Here is a 26,750-nt window from a genome sequence, read left to right as displayed (position 1 = left end):
TTTTTTTAAAAAGGGTCATCTTCCTAAAAAGGTTAAAAAGTTCATCTCTATGGTACTAAATGGACATGAGCCTCTAAGTTTAAAAGCTTGCCTCATCTTAGAACCATACAGGTAGTTTCTGATAAGGATTTGCTCCCAAAGCCACATGGCAAAACATTGATAACACAGTTTTGCAAACTACCACAGTGTAATTTTTGATAAGATGGTTTTATGCTGATAGCCCTAAACTATAGTTTCTGAATTTTTGACAAAGCTAACTAAACCCAAAAACTGGATTATAATCTTGAAACACAGTTAGTTAACTAATGAAAAATTGACCATCACGGGACTCGTAGGCTTTCTTAGAAATCAAAGAGGCCTAGACCTTACATAGAAATTTATGGTTATACAACCTTTCTTAGCAATCAAAGAGGACGGACCTTATCTAGAAATTAAGTTATACAGCCTTATTTGGGAAATAAAGGGAGAACAATCTTACTTACAGTTAAGGTGCAACACCCCATCCATACGAAATTCATTATGCAACTTGTAAAACAGTATAAATATTGGAAGCACACACTGGATTTTTTAGATTCATTGGACTCGCTCCAGCATGTCTCATGGTAAAGGTATTGGAGTGAGGCAATGATAATTCTCCCCTTAACTGGGACAGAGGTATCTCGCTAACTCTGTAGTCTTCTACTCAGGGATTTAAGGCAAATGTTACTTTAATAATTGATGAATATCATAAACACTTTACTGTAACAATATTTAGATTTAAAAATTGGATTCTCTACTAGTAGATTGTACTTTCTAACTTTTCCTAGAACTATTAATATTGCAATTGACTGTCTCACCAACTGTGAAATGCATGTTCGGTTCTTGAATAAACTTTTATATTATTTAGAATTTGTGTCACATCGTCTTCTGTATCGCTAACTCGTGAACCCATCTCCGTACACTCTTTGGTGGGGAAGTACATTACCAAGGAGAGATTCCTGGACACTCATTATAATCTGGCTGGAACTTGTTAAAAAGGCTATCTGGAGGATGATAATATTCTAAGCTGGTTCCTTTCCTTGAGGGACAGTTAGATCAGTCCTTCAGACCCATTCAAGTGCTTTTAGGATCTGTCTTTCTCAACCATAATTTAAGAGTGATCATCTGAGAAGTACGCCTGATCCAGGAAAGTCCCAAAAAGGGGATAGGATTATAATCCACCATATTTGCTCTATCTATCTTTCTGGCAGTAGCTATCTCATTTATATTTCAGAGATCTCTCTCTTGCTGCACAGGTCAAAGGTCTCTACTGAGATCATTCTTACATAGTATATGGCATAAATCACAATTAACATCAGGGCAGAGCCAGACATGAACCTCAGGCTTGTAGCGATATGAGGTTTAATTACATGAAAATACATTTAATTAGCACTGCAGCCACAAGAGTGCTTAGTGCAGCAATTCCAGCTATAGGACTTATTCCTGTGGTATTGCACACTTTCCAGCCCTCACCTCCTCATTGCAAAATAACAAGATATTGCCAAATAAAATAGCACACATAAATGGTTAGATGTTAAAAATGTTTCAGGGCGAATAACAGCATTCAAAATGTATTGGGAAAAGCTAGCTTGAGGAAGGGGCCTGCTCTGAGAAAGCTTTATTTGGGATTGGAAAAGGAACGGGTATACTGCAGGTTTGTCAATAAAACTAAAATGTGCTATCTCCTAAACTTTTTACTTTGTCAGCAAGTTATCTTCCCAAAGACACCAGGACTGGAGCAGAGATCTTTACATCATAACAGAGTATGTTTCTCCACATCAAACATTTTTTTAAAAATCTGAACTTAACATGAAAATTTTTAGGAACACGGTATCACCCACGAAACCGGCCCCATTTTTCAGAGGTCAAAATATGCTAGAAGCTACATATATTAATATGCAGGGACCTGTCCTCTGCAGGCAAAAAGGAACATGTCCAGACGTTGTGCCATTTTCTGAATTAAACAAAAGCATGGGGGACAATAGTTCCCTGGTGCATTCTCCATGGCAATGCCTCGACCACAGTCGACTTGCCAACCAATCAGCACCCTTTTCTTATGCAGTATAAATTGTTGCTCCCTTTGAAATTTGACATTCTTGCCTCTGTCTCTTTTTTCAGCAATACTCGAGTTCTATACTACCAAGCGACTATGTAAAATATTTTCTGTGAATACTTTCCTCCCGACCTAAAAATGCCAGTTTTAACGTGTACATGAAACTCGTCCAGAGCAAGTTCCAGTTGACTTATGTCCTCTTACCCTTCTCACTTCAGAATCATAGGTTTTTAAAAATTCTTTCATGGGATGTGGGTGTCACTGGCAAGGCCAGCATTTGTTGCTCATCCCTAACTGCCCTTGAACTGAGTGGCTTGCTAGGCCACTTCAGAAGGCAGTTAAGAGTCAATCACATTGCTGTGGGTCTGGAGTCACATGCAGGCGAAACCAGGTAAGGCCACGTAAGATGTGTTTTTGCAACAACTAATGATAGTTTCATGGCACTAGTACTGAGACTAGCTTTCAATTCCAGATTTTATTAATTAATTGAATTAATTGAATTTAAATTCCACCAGCTGCCGTGGTGGGATTTGAACCCATGTCCCAAGGGAATTACCCTTCATCTCTGAAATACTAGTCCCGTGACATTACTGCTACACCATCTCCCCGATGGATTCGTAATGTTTACTTTTTATAGCATATGCATTTTTGTCGAAAATAATTGACGGAATATGTAATTGATGTGCTACTTGACGACATGTCTGAACGCAAAGTCAAAACTGCAGAACTGGGTGGCCTTACTGATCTAACCCAGGAAGAGGATTTAAGATCACAGTACCCCTTGGGCTCCTTGGATAATTATTTTAGATGAAACTGCCTTGTTTGGTAGCACGAAACACTTGCTCCACAAAATGCTCTACCTTTAATGGATTGTTGATACTTGATTTTCATAGCTAAAGAGCAAATCAAAGGAGAACGGTCATTATTCTTTGGATTACCAAGAAAATTAATCAAGTATCTGAAATTGTCAGCGCGGGCAAAGTTCTAGAGTCGAGAATTTTTTTTTTCTACATATTAAGAAATGTGGGCGAAAACACCAAACTCCACAGAGCAGGATACCATTAAGGCTTTACCATTAAAGAGGAGATGACAACAGAAAGAACTTGCATTTATATAGCGTCTTTCACAACCCCAGGACATCCCAAAGCATTTCACAGTTAATGAATCACTTTTGAAGTAAAGACAAAGAAATGCAGGAAACACTCAGGTCAGGCAGGGAAACATTAAATCTGTTTCTCTCTCCATAGGTGCTGCCTGACCTGGTGAGTGTTTTCAACATTTTCTGCTTTTATTCCAGATTTCTAGCATCTGTAGTATTTTGCTTTTGTTTTAGAGTTACTTTTGAAGTGCTACTACTGTCGTAAAGGAGGGAAACATGGCAGCCAATTTGCGTACATGAAGGTCTCACAAACAATGAGTGTATTCAAAGATGTTGGTTGAAGGATAAAAATGAGGGTAAATTAAGAGGTATTGAACAGGTGATTAATGACTTGGGTTTAAAACCTTGTGCATTGCAGAAAGAAGGCAAGACTAAGGGAGGTGAGGAGTTCCACAGTTATGAAAAAATGAACTAGAATATTGGGCAGTGTGTCTTGATTTCAACACAGCGAGAATGCAATGGGGTTTAAAAGAGGCAATATCTGCGGCAGCACTCAAAAAGTAGCAACGGCTTACAACAGATAGAATGGTATGGCTTCTCCGAATTTTCTGCATGATCTCTATCTGCAGATGGACTGACATAATAATGATGCAGAAATCTGCACTGCACCAGCTTGATCCTGGTTTACCCGATTAACATGCAGATTGTACCCTTCCTGTATGAAAGCAGTTCCAATCCAAAATTCATGATCCATTATGAATCATCTGACCCCTTAGACTCACTATTTCTCATCTCTCAATTCTTAGAAGCTAAACCTAGTTTCATTTACTTGATTCTCCTGTGACATTTCATATATTTCTGATATATATACCCTTCTGCACATCTTTTAACCTGTGGAATGAAGGTGATGGAAAAACTATCTTGAGGTGGTCTTAATTTTCCTTATACTGGGCAAAGGACTTGGAGCTGGTGAATAAGTTACACATGATCTTTATTACTATTTGCTTCAAGACTAAATGTACTTTAATGACCAATAAGTGGCGCAGTGGTTAGCAACACAGCCTCACAGCTCCAGCGACCTGGGTTCAGTTCTGGGAACTGCCTGTGCGGAGTTTGCAAGTTCTCCCTGTGACCGCGTGGGTTTCCGCCGGGTGCTCCTGTTTTCTCCCACAGCCAAAGACTTGCAGGTTGATAGGTAAATTGGCCATTGTAAATTGCCCCTTGTGTAGGTAGTTGGTAGGAGAATGGTGGGGATGTGGTAGGGAATATGGGATTAATGTAGGATTAGTATAAATGAGTGGCTGTCGGTCGGCACAGACTCGGTGGGCCGAAGGGCCTGTTTCAGTGCTGTATCTCTAAATAAAATAAAATTAACCTGGGAGGATGCATTTACATTACAACTGTAGAGACAATGCTCAGCAATCTTGCTTCAGACACTACTGAACTTCCATTATAAATGCAGCCTGAATCCAGAGACAGCGCCAACATGACACTGAAATAAAATACACTGTGCCACTGATAGGAACAGGATCATCATCACAAGCTAACGAAGGGAGCCACCTTGTCAATCCACACTACCTTAGGTCTGAATACTTCCAAGCCACTAATTTTTGCCTATGTTGTCTGCAGAAGCAGCAATGGGACAATAAACTATCTTATTAATAAGACTCATTGTGTAGGAGATATTGCTGACCATCAGAAGAAGAATTGAAAGGTTTTCTACACTGCATTATGATAGTTAGCTCCTTTGGGAAGCATCAAGGTAATGAAGCATTCTTGCTTAAAACAATCAACACAGTTTTTATCACCAATATTGAAGTAAATCTAGGGGAGCACCTGCAGAAATCACACCAATGACAACTGATTTGAGTGCTGAAGATCATCCTGATGCAATATCAGATGATGATAGTTTTGTTATATATGTGAGAAATGAAGATCCTTGGTCAGCCCTTGTAGCAGATGAAAAGGTTACCAGATGCACTGCAGTTGAGCTCCAGGATCTAGTTGGGAGGATCAATCAGGAAGTTCATATCCATCATGAAAATCAAAGCTTCAGAAGGCAGCTGACCTATTTTACTAAATTGTTTATTGAGGCTGGAAGTCTTGACTGAATTCTTCACTACAGTCTCTAGTTCAGCCAGCTATTAGTGAGCTATATTGCTGCTGTGTTCCATGTTTATTATGACAACTGTGGTCCAACTGATCTCATCTCCTGACAAGTCAATTCTATTCCTGATGAAAATGGAATTTACCTGCTCAGTCTGGCAACTCATGCTGCAGCCCTGACTCTCAAAAGATACAATGCAATTAATCCCTGATTTTTATCCTGTACTGTTTGAGCACAAGAATCTTTCAATCTTGTCTATGATATGGAACATTGCAGACACAGAATATTAATTATTTTGAGTTTTCAGTGCAGTGTGGCTGTTTGAAGCTGGCATTTGTTGTCAAGGATTGTAACTGGAAACAACTGCAATGTTGACAGTTTAGTGAAGTATGGCCAACTAACAGATTCACATCATTCATCAATTCATTGTTCACATGGTGCTTTTATTTCGCCCTCTCCAATGTAAACAATCCATCTCTTCATACATGAATAGGATGGGAATAGAGGGATACGGTCCCCGGAAGTGCAGAAGGTTTCAGTTTAGGCAGGCATCAAGATCGGCGCAGGCTTGGAGGGCCGAATGGCCTGTTCCTGTGCTGTACTGTTCTTTGTTCATCTGTCCCACTAGAAGGGGAGGTCTGCTTTAAGACCGTTCAATGATCTTTTGGCCAGCCAATGGGAGGAGCAAGGCCACACCTAGGCAAAGCATCCCCATGTGGGAATATATTCCAGACTACACCCAGTGTCCCTTTACTTTGTGAGACTTAGATCAGGAGCAGAGTGGGCTGGAGAGGACGAAATTAAATCTGCTCACTCACATTCACCGTCACTGCTTCAAAGCTCAATTCATTTTGCTTCTCATCTGCTTTTCATCACTTGTTCAATCAGTGTCCAAGTCATGGGTTCAATTGTCTCTGGAGCTGGGTTATATCATACGATAATAAATCAAATATTTTTATGGATAATGTTGGATTAGGGGCTTGTTTTAGCATTACAGCCATTCCAACATTCGTCAGTCATGAGCTATTTCTCTTTTAATTTTTATGTACCATTCTCTACAGGCTGATCAATGCGATGACAGAAATTTAGGTTCACAATAGAGCTTTGATATTTGAGGAACACTCAAGCTAACTGGGCAACGGGTATGGATTTATACATACACACTCTAAGGTTACCAAACTGTGTAGGAAAGAAATTGTAAGTAATCACTAATCTGCAATGTCTTAAAATTGTTCCAAGGAGACCGACAGACAGGGAAAGGGATATTTGATCAATATTAACTAAACAGTCTAAGTCAATGCTTAGCTGCAGCAAATGTTAAAGCGTTGTTGTGGAAACAAACACTAAACAAAAGAACTATTGAGGCTGCAACCTATTTCCCATTACTGGAATGAACTATTCCTGCTCTCGCTCATGAGGTGAAGAATGATAGCTATTTTAATTACTCTCAGTTTCTGAAACTTATTAGTGTTACGAAAGTGCCTCTGTGTTTTGTTAAATAGATTTTTTGAGGATTCATTTTTGAAAGATTGACGAAATGTTAAACTTTGGGGTTTTCAAAAGGGGGTCATGTAAAGGCCACTTGACTTTGATGAACAGTCCCTGGAAATGTTTTTTTTTAAAAGGGGCACTGAGAGGTCTTGTGAGGAAAACATGCCTTTCTGGGAAACCACTTGACTTCCAGCAACAACAAGCCTTTCTGGGAAAACACCTGACTTCCAGCTCAATAAACAGAGAATATTGGACACCTGAAGAAGTTGTTTACAAAGATGTGACAGGTCAAGATTGATGGAAGTCAAAAAGTTGACCTCCCGTTGTCAGTTTCACATTTGAATTGTTTTGAGTTGGGATTGAACTATAATAAAAATGAAGAGAACTCCCAAGGAGAGATGAGAACTCCTAAGGAAGGAGAGAAGACCACAACCCAGTGCACCTTTCCAGCACCTCTCAAAGTCCCTGAGAAGTTCACTGCGGCAACTCATCGCATCTCCTGGCTTTGACGAAAAGCGTGCTAAATTAAATTCTCAACGCCGCCTGAAAAGAACTTTTCTAAAAGATCCCAGTGACCCATCTACAAGTACTCGGACACCAGACTGTATGCCAGTTCTGGAACACAACATATCTCATTTGCGGTTTCTTTCAAAAATGAACAACTATTCAGCCTAAGTGGCTTTTTTGTCTGTAATAGAGTTCTAAGAACAAAAACCCTTTTATTTTTCCGGTTAACCGGTGTGTGCGTGCGCGTGTGAGTGAGGGGCTAAGGCAAAAAGGGAACTTTAATATTTCAATCTGTGTGTTCATGTTTTACTTCATTACTGGTTAGAACTTGGTTTATTATAAACTGATAATTTTGTTGTTTATTAAAGAAACCTGGTTGGTGGGTTTTATTCTGGGATAAAAATACAGTCTGTGATTAACTGTATTGGTAAGTGGGAAAAAAATTTAAATATATGTTGTGACCTGTGGAGAAGTGGAACTAGAATAAACAGTGAACTCCTCCCGCCTCAGTCGTAACATTAGTTACCTGAAACCAACCTTTCAAAGCTATTCTGAAGCACTAGCATGAAAGGTTACCAACCTGAAACATTAACTCTGTCTCTCTCTCTAAAGATGTTGCCTGCTGGTATTCCCAGCATTTTCTCTTTTTATTTTAGATTTCCAGCATCTTCGGTACTTTGCTTTTATATTGCTATTTTGTGTTGGAACCAACTAAAATCTTTATTTAAAAAACACACCAACTTTATCAGACTCTGGGAGATGTGATTTATTTTGTTGCGTGCAAAGTTTTTAAACTGCGATTCCTGGATCCTCGGAGCTCTGAAAAAATTCCAGACGGTCCCTGAAGTTCTCATTTTGGATATACCAACAGGTTTGTCTATTGTTTCCTCCAATGGTTTCCTTTATTTCATGTAACTTTTAAAAATTTTGTTCTTGGGACATGGGTGTCGCCGTCAAGGCCAGCATTTATTGCTTATGAGAAGGTGCTAGTGAGCTGCCGTCATGAACTGCTGCAGTCCATCTGGCGTAGGTGCACTCACAGTGCTGTTAGAACAGCAGTTCCAGGATTTTGACCCAGTGACGGTGAAGGAACAGTGATATAGTTCCAAGTCAGGATGGTGGGAACTTGCAGGTAGTGGTATTCCCATAGACCTGCTGCCCTTGTTCTTCTAGGTCACTGTTTGGAAGGTGTTGGCAAAGGAATCTTGGCAAGTTGCTGCAGTGCATCTTGCAGATAGTACACTATATGTGCCAATATAGGAAGAAATAAATGTTTAAGGTGGTGGATGGGGTGCCAACCAAATAGGCTGCTTTGTCCTGAATGGCATCAAGCTTCTTGAATATTGTTGGAGCTGCACTCATCCAGGCAAACGGGGAGTATTCCATCACACTCCTGACTTGTGTCTTGTGGATGGTGGATAGGCTTTGGGACTCAGGTGAATTACTCACCGCAGAATTCCCACCCTCTGAACTACTCTTGTAGCCACAGTATTTACATGGCTGGTCCAGTTAAGGTTTTGGTCAATGGTAACTCCCAGGACGTTGATGGTGGGGGATTCAGTGATGATAATGCCATTGAACATCAAAGGTAGAAGGTTAGCTTTGTTCTTGCTGGAAATGGTCATTGGCTGGCACTTGTGTGACGTTAATGTTACTTGCCACTTATCAGCCGACGTCTGAATGTTTTCCCAGTCTTTCTGCATGTGGCACAGCCTGCTTCAGTATCTGAGGAGTTGCGAATGGTAATAAATAGAGTCATAGAGTGATACAGCACTGAAACAGGCCCTTCGGCCAACCAATAACCACCCATTTATACTAATCCTACATTAATCCCATATTCCCTATCACATCCCCACCATTCTCCTACCACCTACCTACACTAGGGGCAATTTACAATGACCAATTTACCTATCAACCTGCAAGTCTTTGGTTGTGCGAGGAAACCGGAGCACCCGGCGGAAACCCATGCGGTCACAGGGAGAACTTGCAAACTCCGCACAGGCAGTACCCAGAACCGAACCCGGGTGGCTGGAGCTATGAGGCTGCGGTGCTAACCACTGCGCCGCACTGTGTACAATCATCAGCAAACATCCCCACTTCTGACCTTATGTTGGAGGGAAGGTCATTGAAGAAGCAGCTGAAGATGGTTGGGCCTAGGGCACTACCCAGAGGAACTGCTGCAGCAATGTCCTCGGGCTGAAATGATTGGCCTACAACAAACACAAGCATCTTCCTTTGTGCTAGGTATGGTATTTCTGATATTACAGATTTGTGGCTTTACAGTAATAAAAAGTTTTTTTTTTTGCAAGGATAGCAGTGTTTTGGTAGCTGACATTATCTTTCAGAAATTGGGACAGAGGTTCCCTGACATTGTATTAATATTTGCAGCGCACGACCCTCCAAATGCAGCAGCGTAACTGTGTAGCGCTTCACTATCAAGTTTATCTGCATGTTCATTCAGTATGACCAATACTATACATGCACCACTATCCAGTGAAATTTCAGCAGTGTCTAGTGACCCCTGTTGTTGGAAAGTGCACGTATGTATGAGGACAGCTTTGGGCCTAAATGTGAGGTTGTTCCACAACGAAATGGTCTGCTGACACTCATTGTCAAGGTTCACAATAAAGCATGACCTCTTGGGTGAGGTGTGTTAAAGTGATAGACCCCATGCTGCCCTAGAGTCAGCACCTTCAGAAGCAGAAAGGATATACTTCAGAAGGGGTGTTTGACAATTACATTATACAAATAATTAGATAATTAGACAAACATTTTATTTTTGGTCTGTAAACAGAGTTTGTGGTTGTACTTTGCTGCACAGGTTAACAGAAAATTATTTATTTATTTTATTGCTGGAGATTTCATTCTTAATATTAATTTATCTCTTCTATGTTTCTATTCCAAAAGAATATTTCAAGTGTAACTACAATTACTGACAACCTTGGGTACATTTAAAACAGGACAATGCTGTCCCCACCCAAATAATGCTCTAGTGATGAAACTTCAATCTTACTGACACTAAGGAATTACACTTAAATGGTGCTTGCTATATTGATATATACAGACTGTTTACCTTCACATCCTATTTGGAATGCAATGTTAAATGAAGTTGTGCAATACGAATGAAGTTTGTAATTGTGAAATATGCCTCAACTTAAAGTAGAAGAGATAGTAGAAATTCTTTAGCAGAGTTTGGGATCAGTATGAAGTCTGATTTTTTTTTTTTATTCATTCATGGGATGTGCGCATCGCTGGTTAGGCCAGCATTTATTGCCCATCCCTAATTGCCCTCAAGAAGGTTGTGGTGAGCCACCTTCTTGAACCGCTGCAGTCCTTGGGGTATAGGTACACCCACAGTGCTGTTAGGAAGGGAACGATGTGAAGGAATGGCGATATAGTCCCAAGTCAGGATGGTGTGTGGCTTGGAGAGGGACCTGCAGGTGGTGGTGTTCCCATTCAACTGCTGCCCCTGCCCTTCTGGGTGGTAGAGGTCGTGGGTTTGGAAAGTGCTGCTGAAGGAGCATTTGTGAGTTGCTACAGTGCATCTTGTGGATGGTACACACTGCTGCCACTGTGCATCAGTGGTGAAGGGAGTGAATGTTGAAAGCGGTGGATGGGGTTCCAATCAACTGGACTGCTTTGTTCTGGGTGGTGTCAAGCTTCTTGAGTGTTGTTGGAGCTGCACTCATCCAGGCAAGTGGAGAATATTCCATCAGACTCCTGACTTCTGCCTTGTAGATGGTGGGCAGGCATTGGGAAGACAGGAGGCGAGTTACTTGCCGCAGAATTTCTAGCCTCTGACCTACTCTTGTCGCCACAGTATTTATTTGGCTGGTCCAGTTCAGATTCTGGTCAATCGTGACCCCCAGGATGTTGATAGTGGGAGATTCAGCGATGGTAATGCCACTGAATGTCAGGAGGGGATGGTTAGATTCTCTCTTGTTGGAGATGGTCATTGCCTGGCACCAATGTTACTTGCCACTTATCAGCCCATGCCTGGATATTGTCAGGTCTTGCTGCATATGGACACAGACTGCTTCAGTATCTGAGGAGTCACGAATGGTGTTGAACATTGTGCAATCATCAGTGTACATCCCCACTTCTGACCTTGTGATGGAGGGAAGGTCATTAATGAAGCAGCTGAAGATAGTTGAGCCTAGGACACTATCCTGAGGAACTCCTGCAGGGATGTCCTTGGACTGAGATAGTTGACCTCCAATGACATTAACCATCTTCCTTTGTGTGAGGTATGACTCCAACCAGTGGAGAGTTTTCCATCTGATTCCTATTGACCAGTTTTGCTAGGGCTCCTTGATGCCATATTCAGTCAGCTGCTGCCTTGATGTCAAGAGCAGTCACTCTCACCTCTGGAGTTCAGCTCTTTTGTCCATGTTTGGACCAAGCCTGTAATGAGGTCAGGAGCTGAGTGGCCCTGGCGGAACACAAACTGAGCATCAGTGAGCAGGTTATTGCTGAACAAGTACCACTTGATAGCACTGTTGACGGCCCTTTCCATCACTTTACTAATGATCAAGAGTAGACTGATGGGGCGGTAATTGGCCAAGTTGTGTTTGTCCTGCTTTTTGTGCACAAGAAATATTTGGGCAATTTTCCACATTGCCAAGTAGATGCCAGTATTGTAGTTGTACTGGAACAGCTTGGTTAGGGGCACAGCAAGTTCTGGAGCACAAGTCTTTGATACTATTGCCATAATGTTGTCAGGGCCCATAACCTTTGGAGTATCAGTGCCTTCAGCCATTTCTCAATATCGCGTGGAGTGAATCGGATTTGCTAAAAACTAGCATCTGTGATGCTGGGGACCTCAGGAAGAGGCCGAGATGGATCATCCACTCGGCACTTCTGGCTGAAGATTGGTGCAAATGCTTCAGCCTCGTCTTTTGCACTGATGTGTTGGGCTTTCTCATCATTGAGGATAGTGATATTTGTGGAGCCACCTCCTCCTGTTAGTTGTCTAATTGTCCACCACCATTCACGACTGGGTGTGGCAGGACTGCAGAGCTTAGATCTGATCTATTGATTGTGGAATCACTTCGCCCAGTCTATTGCATGTTGTGTCCACTGTTTGGCATGCAAGTAGTCCTATGTTGCAGCTTCACCAGGCTGGCACCTCATTTTGTATGCCCGGTGCTGCTCCTGGCATGCCCTCCTAGACTCTTCATTGAATCAGGGTTGATCCCCCGGTTTTATGGTAATGATAGAATGGGGGAAGAGCCGGGCCATAAGGTTACATATTGTGGTTGAATACAATTCTGCTGCTGTTGATGGCTCACAGCACATCATGGATGCCCAGTTTTGATCTGTTCAAAATCTATCCCATTTAGCATAGTGATAGTACCACACAACACGATGGTAGGTACCCTCAACGTGAAGATGGATGTTTGTTTCTGCAAGGACTGTGCAGTGGTCATCTGCAACAGATAGATTGGTGAGGCCAAGGTCAAGTAGGTTCCTCCCTCTTGTTGGATCCTTCACCACCAGCCGCAAACCCAGTCCAGCAGCCAGGTCTTTTAGCACTCAGCCCTTGCCACCCTCAGTGCTTCTTCCAATTGGTTTTCAACATACAGGAGCACTGAATCATCATCCAAGGAATGGCGGTAGGCGGTAATCAGCAGGAGGTTTCCTTGCCCATGTTTGACCTGATGCCATGAGACCTCATGGGGTCTGGTACCAATGTTGAGAACTCCCAGGGCAACTCCCTCCTGACTGTATACCACTGGGCCACCACCCTCTGCTGGGTCTGTCCTGCCGGTGGGACAGGACATACCCAAGGATGGTGATGGTGGTGTCTGTGACATTGTCTGCAAGGTATGATTCTGTGATTATGACTATGACAGGCTATTGCTCGACTAGTCTGTGGAACAGCTCTCCCAACCTAGGCACAAGTTGCCAGATGTTGGTAAGCAGGACTGTGCAGGGTTGACTGGGCTGTTTGCCATTGTCGTTTCCAGTGCCTAGGTCGATGCTGGCTGGTCTGTCCATTTTCATTCCTTTTCTTACACCTTGCAGCAGTTTGATGAAACTGAGTGACTTGCGAGGGCATTTAAGACTCAACCACATTGCTGTGGGTCTTCAGTCACATGTAGGCCTGACCAGGTAAGGACCACAGATTTCCTTTCCCAAAGGACATTAGTGAACCAGATAGGTTTTTACAATAATCGACAAAGTTTTATGATCATGATTTGACTAGCTTTTAATTCCAGATTTTTATTAATTGAATTCAAATTTCACCATCTGCCATGGTGGGATTCGAACCCATAACCCCAGAGCATAAGCCTGGGGCTCTGGGTTACTAGTCTAGTGACATGACCACAATGCCACTGCCTCCCCTCAGGGACAGGACATACCCAGGGATGGTGATGGAGGTGTCTGTGACACTGGCTGTAAGATATAATTCCCTGAGTATGACTGTGTCAGGCTGTTGCTTGACTAGTTTGTGGGACAGCTCTCCCAATTTTGGGACAGTTCCCAGGTGTTCATAAAGTGGACTTTACAGGGTTGACAGGGCTGGGTGTGCCGTTCTTGTTTGTTGCCTAGGTCGATGCCAGGTGATCCATCTGGTTTTATTCTTATTCAACTTCCCTGTAGTGATTTGGTACAACTGAGTGGCTTGCCAGGCCATTTCAGTGGGAAGTTAAGAGTCAACAACTTTGCTGTGGGACTGGAGGTCAGACCAGGTAAGAATGGAAGATTTCCTTTCCTAAAGGACATTAGTGAATCAGATGGGATTTTACAACAATCACCATTACTGAGACTAACGTTTTATACCAGAATTATTAATTAATTGATTTTAAATTCCACCAGCTGCTGTAGTGGAACTTGAACTCATATTCCCAGAGCATTAGTTGAGGCATCTGGATTACTAGTCCAGTAACATTACCATTATACCACCGTTCTGGCAAACCCTACTGGGGGAAGGCAGCGAAGAGATACTTAAAGGGCGGAATCAGGCTAGTGGCTCTTCTGACACGTAGCATCACCTTAAATACTACTACTTATGCAATGGATACCTCTGTGATGAAGAGCTGATTAATTTTACACGCTCAGACTGACTGGTCAAATCATGCACCAACTCCAAACCACACTCATATTCACAACCTTATAATTTAACCACAATCAATTTAGGACTAATTGTGATGTAATCTCCCATTAGGTTCAATTCTGGAGCCAGCAAGCTTGGTTATCACTAACCCAGAATCAAAATATGAGATTGAATACTTACTCATGTGGAAAGACATATAATTTAGTTAGAAACAGACATCAAATTCCTCAGGGAGGCAAATGCACATTTTCAAACTATTTTTTTCCTGAGCTGAAACAGAAATTTCCACATTTATTACATCCCAGCATTTAAAGCTGAACCTACTTTTACCTTTGACAAAAATGATTTTTGTAATTATGGGAATGACATAGTAGACCAAATAAGAAATCAGGACAATATCCTCCTCAACTTAATCATTGTGAACTCCCTAAACACTCATTTTTTTTTTACTGTGCTAGTTATTTATTAGTGACATTCACTGCTAACCAGAGAGGGTTTATACTGTGAGCCAATGTTCAGATCAGTGTTTATTGCACCCAGCAAATAACAGACTTCATTCCAGCAAGAAAAGCTAAAATCATTTGAAGTGCACTCCCATTCCCAACTCAAGCTGGTTGCTGTTCTTCAGTATGTCTCGGTAAAACTGACTCAGGATTTTCTTTTCCTGCATTACAGCACTGACTACACTCCAACAGTACTTCATTGGTTGTACAGCACTTTGAAACATCCGATGGTCATGAATGCAGGTCTTTCTTTTCTTTTTTGCAGACGAGTTTATCTCCCCTGTTGCTACCACAGGAAGTGAAAGACCAAGTGCAGTTTTCCAGTGAAACGGTTACAGGCTGGGACATAAGTGAACTTGGGTATGTCGACATAATTCAGTCCCTATTTTGGTATTTTGATTCTATGTCTTCACTTGAAGTTAAATAACCAAACAACAATTCGGGAAGCACATCTGTTCGGAGCAAAGACTGAGGAGTTGGGAGGCAAAAAAGAAAATGAGGCACAATAGTGCCCTCACTGGCTGGATGGGATAATTATACAGTGACGTGTTTGCATAAGCAATTTCCATTTTAAATTTAGACTATGAATTTATAATGCAAAAAAGTGCCACAACAGGAAGGTTTTGCAGACAGGAATTGTGCACAAGTGTAAGATTTTCAAAAACAGTTGTTGGGATATGGGCATCGTTAGCAAGACCAGCATTTATTGCCCATCTTCTAGATGAGATGATAAACCGAGGTCCTGTCTTTCCTCTCTGGTAAACCTAACAGGTCCCAATGCACTATTTCAAAGAGCAGGGGAATTATTCCTGTTGTTCTGGCCATGATTTGTCCCTCAACGAACACCATTAAAACAATTATCTAGTTATTCTCACATTGCCATTAGTGAGAGGTTGCTATATACAAATTGACTGCCATGTTTCCAACATTACAACAATGACTACACTTCAAAATGTGCTTCATTAGCTGTGAAGCGCTTTGGGACACCTTGAGGTTGTGAAAGGTGCTCTATAATGAAAGTTCTTTCTTTTATCCATAATACTATATCATCATAGAATCATATAATGGTTATAGCACAGAAGGGGACTATTCGGCCCATTATGTCAATGCCAGCTCTCTGCGAGAGCAGCTCACCTAATCCCACTCCCCTGCCTTTTCCCCATAGCCCTGCAAATTTTTTCTTGTTACATAATTATCCAATTCTCTTTTGAAAGCCACAATTGAATCTATCTCCATCACATTCTCAGACAGTGCTTTTCAGATCCTAACTACCCGCTGTGTAAACATGTCTTTCCTCATGCCGCCTTTGGTTCTTTTGCCATTCGCGTTAAATCAGTGTCCTTTGTTCTTGACCCTTCCACCAATGTGAACAGTTTCTATCTATTCTGTCCAGACCCCTAATGATTTTGAGCACCTCTATCAAATCTCCTCTGCACCTTCTCTTCTATGAGAACAGCCCCAGCTTCTCCAATCTATCCACGTAACTGAAGCCCCCTATCCTTGGAACTATTCTGGTAAATATTTTCTCCAGTTGGGCCAAACTAGTGATTTATAAAGGTTCAGCATAGCTTTCCTGCTTTTGTACTCAACGTCTCTATTTATGAAGTCCAAGATCCCATATGCTTTGCTGACTACTCTCTGAATATGTCCTGCCACCTTCAAAGATCTATGCGTATGAACCCCCAGGCCCCTCTGTCCCTGCATACTCTTTAGAACTGTGCCATTAAGTATATACATGACCTTTCCCAATCCCTTCTGTCAAAATGCATCACCTCACACTTGTCTGTATTAACTTCCATTTTCCACTTGTCTTCCCATTCTGGTAGCCTATCTATGTCATGTTGTAGTCGATTTGTATCATCCTCATTGTTTGCCACTCCACCAAGTTTGGTACCATCAGCAAATTTTGAATTGTTATTCTCTATTCCAAAACTGAAGTCAAAACACCCAGTGGTCCTAACACTGACGCTTGGGGAACACCACTGTCTACCATCCTCCTATCTGAAAATCACTTACTGTAACTCACTGTTTTCTGTCCTTAAGTCAATTTTTTCATCCAAGCTGACACTGATCCTCCTATTCCATAAGCCTCAATTTTGTTAACCAGCCTTTTTGTGGTACTTTTGACACTGGTTTCTTAAAATCCATATAGATAACATCCATTGCTTTCCCTTCATCAACTTTGTTACCTCATCAAAATCTTAAATTAGTCAAGCATAATCTGCCCTTCACAAATCCGTGCTGGCTCTCCTTAATTAATTCAAACCTCTCCGAGTGCCTGTTGAATTTTTCTCTGATTATTGTTTCTAAAACCTCACCTTCATTGATGTTAAATTGACTGGTCTGTAGTTACTAGGACTGTCCTTTCACCCTTTCTTGAATAAAGGTGCCACATTTGCCACTATCCAATCATCTGGCATCTCCCCATATCTAGGGAAGATTGGAAGATTATGGTAAGCCCTTCCACTATCTTCACCACGACTTCCTCTGGCAACTTTGGATGCATGCCTTTCGACTAGGTAATTTATCCATTATAAGCACAGCCAGCATTTCCAGTACCTCCTGCCTCTCAATTTTCATTTCATCCATTACCTCTAACATCTCCACTTCTGCCGATATTTCGTCAGCATCCTCTTCCTTAGTAAACACCAATACAAAGTACTCATTAGGTATTCTAGCCTTGCTTTGCACTTCTAAGCATATATCACCTTTTTTGTCCCTCGTAAGCCTCACCTGCCTTTTACTACCCACTTACTATTCACTTGCTGGTAGAAGATTTTTGGGTTCCCTTTTATGTTAGCTACCATTCTATTCTCATATTCTCTCTTTGCCAGTCTTATTTTCCTCTTCACTTCCCCTCTCAACTTATTGTATATGGCCTGCTTCTCACTTGAAGAGTTCACTTGACATGCATCATGCACCCTTTTTTTTTGTTTCATTACATTCTCAACCTCCCTAGTCATCCAAGGAGGTTGGCTTTGGTTCCCCTACCTTTCGCATTTGTTGGAATGTACCTAGTCTGTACCTGAAGCATCTCCCCCTTAAAGATCACCTATTGTTCCTTTACAGTTTTTCCTGTCAGTCCTTAGTTCCATTTTACCCTGGCTACATCCTTTCTCATCCCATTGAGAACGTTTTGTTTTTGTTTCTGATTCTCCTCTAGTTAGTGTTCCTCTGAACATTGCTCTCGTGTTTCCTACACCTTCTTACTCCTCTGTCTGAGGACCTCAAAACTGTGTGGAATTCCTCTCCTCCCCCATCCTCTTCTCCTATAATCAATAGGTTTTTAAAACCCATGCTTGGAGTCATCTGACCACCATTTCACATCACTGGCATTCACTTACTCTTTTCAGCTTGTTGGTTAACTCCACTCTGGACCTTACATTCTACTCTAAATTTTTCCTTGTTCTTCTTCATTACTAATCTACATGGGCGGCACAGTGGCGCAGTGGTTAGCACCGCAGCCTCACAGCTCCAGCGACCCGGGTTCAATTCTGGGTACTGCCTGTGTGGAGTTTGCAAGTTCTCCCTGTGTCTGCGTGGGTTTCCTCCGGGTGCTCCGGTTTCCTCCCACATGCCAAAGACTTGCAGGTTGGTAGGTAAATTGGCCATTATAAATTGCCCCTAGTATAGGTAGGTGGTAGGGAAATATAGGGACAGGTGGGGATGTGGTAGGAATATGGGATTAGTGTAAGATTAGTATAAATGGGTGGTTGATGGTCGGCACAGACTCGGTGGGCCGAAGGGCCTGTATCAATGCTGTATCTCTAAATCTAAAATCTAATCTAACCGTATGATATGATGATCACTCTTACCCAAGGGTTCCCCCTGACACTCAGTCCACTTGGCCCACCTCATCCCCAGCAAGAGATCCAGCAATGCCTCCTTCCTAGTTGGCCTGAGAACACCCTAGTCAAGCAAGTTCTCCTGAACACATTTCAGAAATTCCTCCCCTCCTTACCCTTTATTCTAATTATCCAAACATCGATAGGAATAGTATTAAAATCCTCCAATATCACCACGCTATAGTTATATGCCTCTATTTTTAAAGGCAAGGATCCTGCATGCCTTATGCGATCTGCCCTGCTACCTTCAATGATTTGTGCACATATACCCCGGGTCCCTCTGCTCCTACACCCACTTTAGAATTGTACTCTTTATTTTATATCACCTCTCCTCACTCTTCCTATCAAATGTATCATGTCACACTTCTCTGCATCTAAATTTCATCTGCCATGTGTCTGCCTATTCCACCAGCCTCTCTATGTCCCCTTGAAGTCTATCACAATCGTCCTCACAGTTCATAATACTATGTGACGATATGGGTAGAATGCCATTTTTAAAAACAGATAGCATGAGAGAACTAGCCACCTTGATAGCTTCAAGGATAAGTGTGTCACTCTGTGGTACTGTCATACACTCCAGTAAGATTCCAGGCCTGTTTGAAGCTAGCTGATCTCACTCAGAGCAGGCTGCTACAATTGATCCAAGTGCATCCAGGCCACAGAAAAGATCACCTAAGGTTGCCGCTCCTCATCACAATTCACTGATTCTTGCTGGAAAAGCGCACTTGTGAGCAAGATGAAGACTGTTTTGGGCTGCGCTGTGATGCCCTCTGTGATTTATCCAGGCTCATACAGGAAGAATAGCTGTTGGGTGAGACACCAGAAGTCGGGTCATCAACCCTCCAGAAGAGTCCTGAAGTCTCCAGGAACTGAAGCTTAGTCTCCTGGACATTGCTGCAAACAATGTAGGGAAAACAAAAATCACAGGGACATTAAAACCATGGTGCTTTTTCAAAAAAAAAATTTAATACTTTAGCCAAATTTGTTATTAAAATTTTGGAGATAGGGAGAAAGCTGTTTGGGCAGAGTAGTTGGAGGCGGGAGGTTAAGTGATGTAAATTTCAGGAACACATATAATCAGAACTGGCAATCCTGTGCCTTTTGGATTGTGCCCCAGAGTGTCTACAATTTTGGGAGAGGGTAGGTGAAAATTAAAGAGAGAGAACATGGAAGTAAAGAGATTAAATATACAACCTATTTTCTCTAAAAGAAAACTAGCACAGGAAAGGACTAAGAATAATAAAAAGGGAATTTCAAAAAGAAATCACTCCAAAAAGGAAAAGATATAATGAAGCACAAAAACAGCAGAAAGCAGAAGGCAAACAGGCAGGATTGGAAAAAGCAGGACAGAAGAAAAAGCAAAGAATGAAAATATGCCTGCTTTCCCTAGCTGTTAGGCCAAAGGTTAGCGATGGTGCTTATTAGTGTTGGGGTCCACAGGGAGTTAGCCTACAGCTGCCAGACTAATTTTAAGGCATCCTTGCCATATAAACTCACATACAAGACAAGAAGCGTCTGCCCTTACATTTGTTCTATGCTCTTCAGATTTTGCTTGTAGGACGCAGCATTTTTATTAAACACCCCTGCACTTCATAACAGCGCAGAGTAAACACAAACTCTTTCTTTCCAAGTTTGTACCTTTGAGAATGGGGAGAGGAAAAAGCATCAATCAGAGAATTCATTTGAAATACAATGGAACAAGAGGAGGCCAATATCTCCCTTGAGCCTGGTCCATCATTAAATTAGATCATGGCTGATCTTTACCTCAAGTCTATTTAACTTGTTTATCTCAGTCTTGAAAATTTCAACTGGCCCCCAGTTCCAGATTTCCACTATTCTTTGTGTAGAAAAGTGCTTTCTAACTTCACTACTGAATGGTCTAGCTCTGACTCTAAGGTTATGCTTTATTTGAAATTAGTTCCTCTCAAGGTACCTATAGTTTCTGTTATACAAACTATTTAATGAACTACAAAACAAATCAGAATCACTGCTCTCTGTAAATCTACAAACATAGCTTGATCTTCGGGTTAAGTCAGTTACTCATTTCCACTCAGCTTTCAAAGAAACAGGTGAGTAATACAAGGTTTTCAAAGTTTTTCTTCCCCTCCACGATCCTGAAGTTGGTCCCAATAAATTATTTTATTGGAATTTTTCTTCCTACCAGGTTTCTTCTCTGCAACGTTTTGATTATTTCCCCTGAACATATATCAATTGAAGAAATACAGACTCGCGCACGCGCAGACACAGATGTGCGATTCGCGCACACGTGCAGACACAGATGTGCGACTCGCGCACGCGCAGACACAGATGTGCGATTCGCGCACACGTGCACAGACGCCAGCATGCTGACCCACGCATGCCCCAGCACATACCCATGTTACCACACATATCTACCCATTTACACACACACTTGTCCACGCGCACATGCACAAAGCTCCAAGTAACTCAAATCTTACCCATTTTTGAAATAAATGACGTGTGCTCTTTGAAGTCCTGTTTCGAGGAAGAATCCCAATTCTTGTTCTTGGAATGCTGAACCAGGCTTCGGACTCCTGTTCTGGATATTCGTGTTCAATACCTGGCTCCAAAAGCAAGAACAATTTTATATTTCTTTTGCCAATCTGTCAACTTGGTTACAGAGAAAATGAAATATACCTCTCTTATAAATAATTACATATGATTGAGGTCAGATATATTGAACAGAAAATAACCAAAAGAGAGGAAATGCAGGCATTGAACTGAGGCTGTGTAGAGAAATTAACTCTCTTATGGTTATAGTACGTTTTGAATTGATGCAGTTTCTCATTGTCAGAAAATATGCAAGTTAAGCCTGGTGAAAAATAACCCAACCAGATTTAAACAAGGAACACGAGGCCATCTCGAGAAGGTACTTTTGACTCAATTCCTGCTGCAATTTGTGCAAATCAAACTCTGAATAATTCTAATTGATTGCTCGAGGGATGGCTTTGAAAATTCATTTTTCACATTTCTGTTAACCAATTAGCTGTCCCCCTGATAATTTTTTGACACCATTTCTACACCAGTGAGCAGAGCTCTGTCCATGCGTATTTAGAAAGTAATGATGATAACCTATACTGAGTAAGATGAAGTCCAGAGGGAGGAGGCTCATGGGAAGGATAAACATCAGGGTAGACCTGTTGAGCCAAATGGCCTGTTTCTATGCTGTAAATTAACGTAATATGTAAAACTTTGTCCAAGTGTGCAAGCATGCAGGCATGTGTGGAGTTTTATCCAAGCTTGTTGCATGTACATATGGGTATAGGTGTGTGGTACAAGGTAGCATGGGCATTTGCAGGAAGTATTGATCTGTATGCGTGAGTATGTGTCTGCGCATCTGCATGCAAGTTTTTCTTCAACTAAAATATGCTCAGGGTAAGCGATCGAATGATCTGTCCAAGCATGGATGCGTGTGCAGAGCTCAATCTTCCCTCACTGCAGAGCATTGTGGAGGCAGCAGCAATACATGAAGGTGCCAGTCCTACATTCCTCTATACACATCTCACACCAGTGCCCTATACCAAGCCACAAACTCTGGAGGATTTTGCCTTGAATTTCAGCCAGGGTGAAGGGGGGGGGGTGGTTCTCATCCACTTATCTCAACATCGTGGACACTTATTTCAACCTCTTATGGTTTTTACAGGAATGTGTGAAAGCAGAAGCCAACCGTAGCTTGAAGGTGCTGGATGGATTCCGGTTACTACAACTGAGACTTGTTTTGAGGAGATTTTGGAAACTCTGGATAATAGAGCTTGCCACTTGGTAACGTGCCGGATAACAAAGCTTTTAGTGTATTCAGATGGCAAGCAAAAAGTACAGCTATTTTATCAAAACAGCAAATGGCGAACTTACTAATGGACAGGGGGACAGTGACACCCTCAGCATACTTGAGCTTTTATGTTGTGAAAAGGGTTAAATGGGAAAATTCGTTCCAAGTCCTGTCAGTCAAGGTACCATGCGATGGAGTATGCTGGTACACAAATATACAGTAAGGTGCTTTTGTGCATTTATAAGGAAATTGCAGTTCTTAAATCATGAATGGCAAAATGTGGCTTTTGCTTTTTGCTGCAAGCAAAGATTGCCCGGTTATATGTAGGTCAAACTGGTGACCATCTAGACAGCATTCTTGCTGTTCTCAAGCTGGGATCATAGTTGTGCTTAGTGTTCAAACTGCTGACTGCGTACTGTAAATTTAAATGCCTGTTATGTCTATATTTTTGTCAGACTCAAAGGCAGAATTACCTTCCCACACCTCCAGACATCTCCCAAAGCTCTCCCAGGCCAGGTTTTTCCCCAAGTGCAGTCAATTGTTCAGAGTTTAGTTTAGTTTAGAGATACATCACTGAAACAGGCCCTTCGGCCCACCGAGTCTGTGCCGACCATCAAACACCCACCTATACTAATCCCACACTAATTCCATATTCCTACCACATCCCCACCTGTCCCTATATTTCCCTACCACCTACCTATACTAGGGACAATTGCTAATGGCCAATTCACCTATCAACCTGCAAGTCTTTGGCATGTGGGAGGAAACCGGAGCACCCGGAGGAAACCCACGCAGACACAGGGAGAACTTGCAAACTTGAACCCGGGTCGCTGGAGCTGTGAGGCTGCGGTGCTAACCACCGCGCCGCATTAGTTAGTGATGCTGTCGATAGTCACCTTAGTGGTGCTGCCATTGTGTTGAGTATGTTGTTGCATTACTGTACATACAGTACTGTAAATAATTTGTGTAGTGTAAGTTATCTGGGTGTGCGTCATGGGCTGCCCATACTGTAGTGACATAAGTTTAGTGCTTAAGTTTACCTCAATACTTCTCTGCATCTTTACTGCCTCAAGATTTCTGTATTGTACATCTTTTACTTTGTATGTAATCATTTCTCTCAAAATTAAAACTATTGTATTGTATTGCATTGCCTTGGTGAGTACAGCTCTTGATTAACTGGAATTTTCGTTTATCCAGTTCCTTTCAGGTCTGGCGCATGCCAGATAACAAAGCTTTTACTGTATTAAGTTTCTAAAGTAAATAAAGATTTGACTTTGAGAAATAAGATAACACACACTCTACTCTTCATTCATAAATTACAGTTGGAAAATTTCAGATGGCCACAATGAGATGTGCTAGACTGATGCAAAAATTTACATTAGAAGCGCTATGGAAGTAAGAGAACAGGTCGACAATTTTTAATATTCATTTTATAGTTTCTCAGATAAAATACTGCTTCAGTTCAGATTTAAGGAGATAAAAACAACAAAAAAAGGGCAAGCCAGCTCAATAGCACCAGATGCAGTTAACAAGAGTTTTACCTTGACAACAACTTGCCTTGATATAGGGCCTCACACATAGTAAGACATCCCAAGGCACTTAATGTGCAGTTTGATAAATGTTGACACTGAGCCATAAAAGGAGATATTAAGTCAGATAACAAAGTGCGGGTTTTTAGGAGCGTCTTAAAGGAGGAGAGAAAGGCAGAGAGGTGTTCAGGTTTAGGGAAGGATTTCCAGAGCTTGGGATCTAAATAGCTGAAGGCAAGACTGCCAATAGCAAAGCAACGAAAATCGGGGACAGGCAAGAGGCCAGAATTGGAGGATCCCAGTGATCAAAGCAGGTTATAGAGATCTTGGAGAGTTGCAGGGCTGGAAGAAGTTACAGCGATCTCTGTAGGAAATACCGCTTTCTACCCGTATGAGTAGGTAGAGTACAGATGATCATATTAACCAGCATATTTAAGAAAAAGAGAAGAAAGCTCAGAGCAACAGTGATCATAGTAGAATCAACAAAATGGATAGAGGCCAGGAAAATTGTGATAGAGTCTCTAAGATCCACAAGGTATCTGAGGGTTAAATTGCTGTGCCAGGGAATTTGAGCCAGTTTGGCTGCTTGCTCTTTAAACTCATTTATGTAACAGGCAACAGAGCCCCAAAGCAATGATCAATGTGCCACCAAGCTCCCTGAACAAAGGTGACTGGGAGGGGAAGGATAAGAAATGTAAGTACGAACACAGAAAATGGGTTTGAATGATTTTGGGGAAAGAAAAAAAAAGTCAAACGCTTTTGGCATTTGTGGCAGAAGTGCCTTATATAACATTGCATCACCTGAAGTCACTGCAAGTGCCAAGCCATTCCTTTCAAGCCAGTGTGTAGCACAGCAATAGCTGGCAGTACTTTAAATGACAACCAACATAGACTTCACCGCAGGATACGCGTTGGCTTCTTGAAAACATAGTAAGGCCAAGCCCAAAACCATTTACAGATTGAGGACATTGTTACCTTTTGTGAAAGTGCAACAGATTGATAATGTGGATAAAAAGGATGTTTACTCGCTCCTACTAAAGATTCACTTTTTAATTTTTAGTTTCATGGCATCTGGACATGGCTGGCTAGGCCAGCATTTGTTGCCCATCCCTAATTGCCCTCGAGAAGGCGATGGTGACATGCACTGCTACAGTTCAAGAAGGCAGGTCACCAACATGTCAGCTCTGGTTCAATAGTACATTCTTGCCTCGGAGTCTGACATCCATGGGTTCAGTTCCCACTCCAGAGACTTAGTGCTGAATATTACGAGACCCTCAATGCTGTGGGTTGCGGCGGGGCGGACATAAAATTCTGCGGGGAGAAGCCCGCCTCGACCCGCGATATCGAGAAGGGCCCACCGCATATTACCAGCAGCAGGGGGACCTCAGTGCAACTCCACCCCCCAACCACCAAGCAGCAGGGCCTTCATCTACATATTCAAATTAGCCTAAATTATACCGATTTTAAGGTCACCGTTGGTCCTTCACGCGACTTCAGAACTCCATACGGAGTTCCGAGGCGAGAACCTGGTGGGGAGGGGGGAGGAATAAAATTTTCAGGACGGGAGGGGTGGGGCAGTGAGGAAAACACATTTAATTGGATTAGGGGATGGTGGGAAGGGGCTGAAGGTTGGGGGGCAAAGTTTGGGTAGGGAAAAAGGCAGGTTTTGGTAATATCAGGCAATGAAATGACCATGAGGGGCTGGAAAGTTTATGGCACAGCAAGAGGTCACTTGGTCCATCATGTCTGCGCCGGCCGGAAAAAGAGCCACCCAGCCTAATCCCACTTTCCAGCATTTGGTCCGTAGCCCTGAAGGTTACGGCACTTCAGATGCACATTCAGTCACTTTTTAAATGAATTGAGGGTTTCTGCCTCTACCACCCTTTCAGGCAGTGAGTTCCAGACCCCTACCACCCTCGGTGAAAAAATTTTTCCTCATCTTCCCTCTAATTCTTTGACAAATAACTTTAAATCTATGCCCCCTAGTCACTGACCTCTCTGCTAAGGTAAATAGGCCCTTCACATCCACTCTATCCAGGCCCCTCACAATTTTGTACATCTCAATCAAATCTCCCCTCAGCCTCTTCTGTTCCAAGGAGAACAACCCCAGCCTATCCAATCTTTCCTCACACTGCAATTTTCCAGTAACATCCTCGTAAATCTCCACTGTATCCTCTCTAGTGCAATTACAACTTTTCTGTAATGAGGTGATCAGAACTGCACACCGCACTCAAGTTGTGGCCTAACTAATGATTTATAGACTTCTAATCCTATCCCCATCACATTTTTTATACAGTCATTCTTGAAATGTGAATGTCACTGGCAAGACCTGCATTTATTGCCATTCCCAAATGTCCTTGAACAGATGGTGGTGAGCCACCTACAACTGAGTGGCGCCCCCGAGCTTGCCAGGCCAGGGCAGTTAACGGTCAACCACATTGGCGTGTGTCTGCAGTCATATGCAGGACAGACTGGGTAAGGACGGCAGATTTCTTTGCCTGAAAAACATTAGTGAACCAGATGGGTTTGTCGAACAATCTGGTGGTTTCATGATCATTATTGAGACTAGCTTTTTATTCCAGATATATTTAAATTTAAATTCCTCCAGCTGCCATGGTGGGGTTTGAACTTGTGTCTCCCTAGCATTAGTCCATGCCTCTGGATTACTAGTGCAGTAGCATTACCACTATGCTACTGTCCCCTATGCTATTCGCCTCAACGACTCGTCCTATGGTAGCAAGCTCCACATTC

At 42.2% G+C, this 26,750-nt stretch overlaps 1 protein-coding gene across 2 annotated transcripts in view; it reads right to left on the bottom strand.

Annotated features, from left to right (window-relative positions):
* Positions 1–26,750, bottom strand: part of ttc7b (tetratricopeptide repeat domain 7B) — a 358,122-nt gene that overhangs the window by 264,008 nt on the left and 67,364 nt on the right. For both annotated transcript variants that reach the window (XM_068038566.1, XM_068038567.1), the window contains exon 5: positions 21,140–21,261. In XM_068038566.1, coding sequence (XP_067894667.1) covers positions 21,140–21,261 — 122 coding nt within the window. The remainder of the gene's footprint in view (positions 1–21,139; positions 21,262–26,750) is intronic.

This window comes from Heterodontus francisci, chromosome 9 (genome assembly GCF_036365525.1).
Source record: "Heterodontus francisci isolate sHetFra1 chromosome 9, sHetFra1.hap1, whole genome shotgun sequence".
In the NCBI taxonomy this organism is placed as follows: Eukaryota; Metazoa; Chordata; class Chondrichthyes; order Heterodontiformes; family Heterodontidae; genus Heterodontus; species Heterodontus francisci.
The sequence above is the reverse complement of the archived record's forward strand: the minus strand, read 5'-3'. Positions and strand labels throughout refer to the sequence as shown.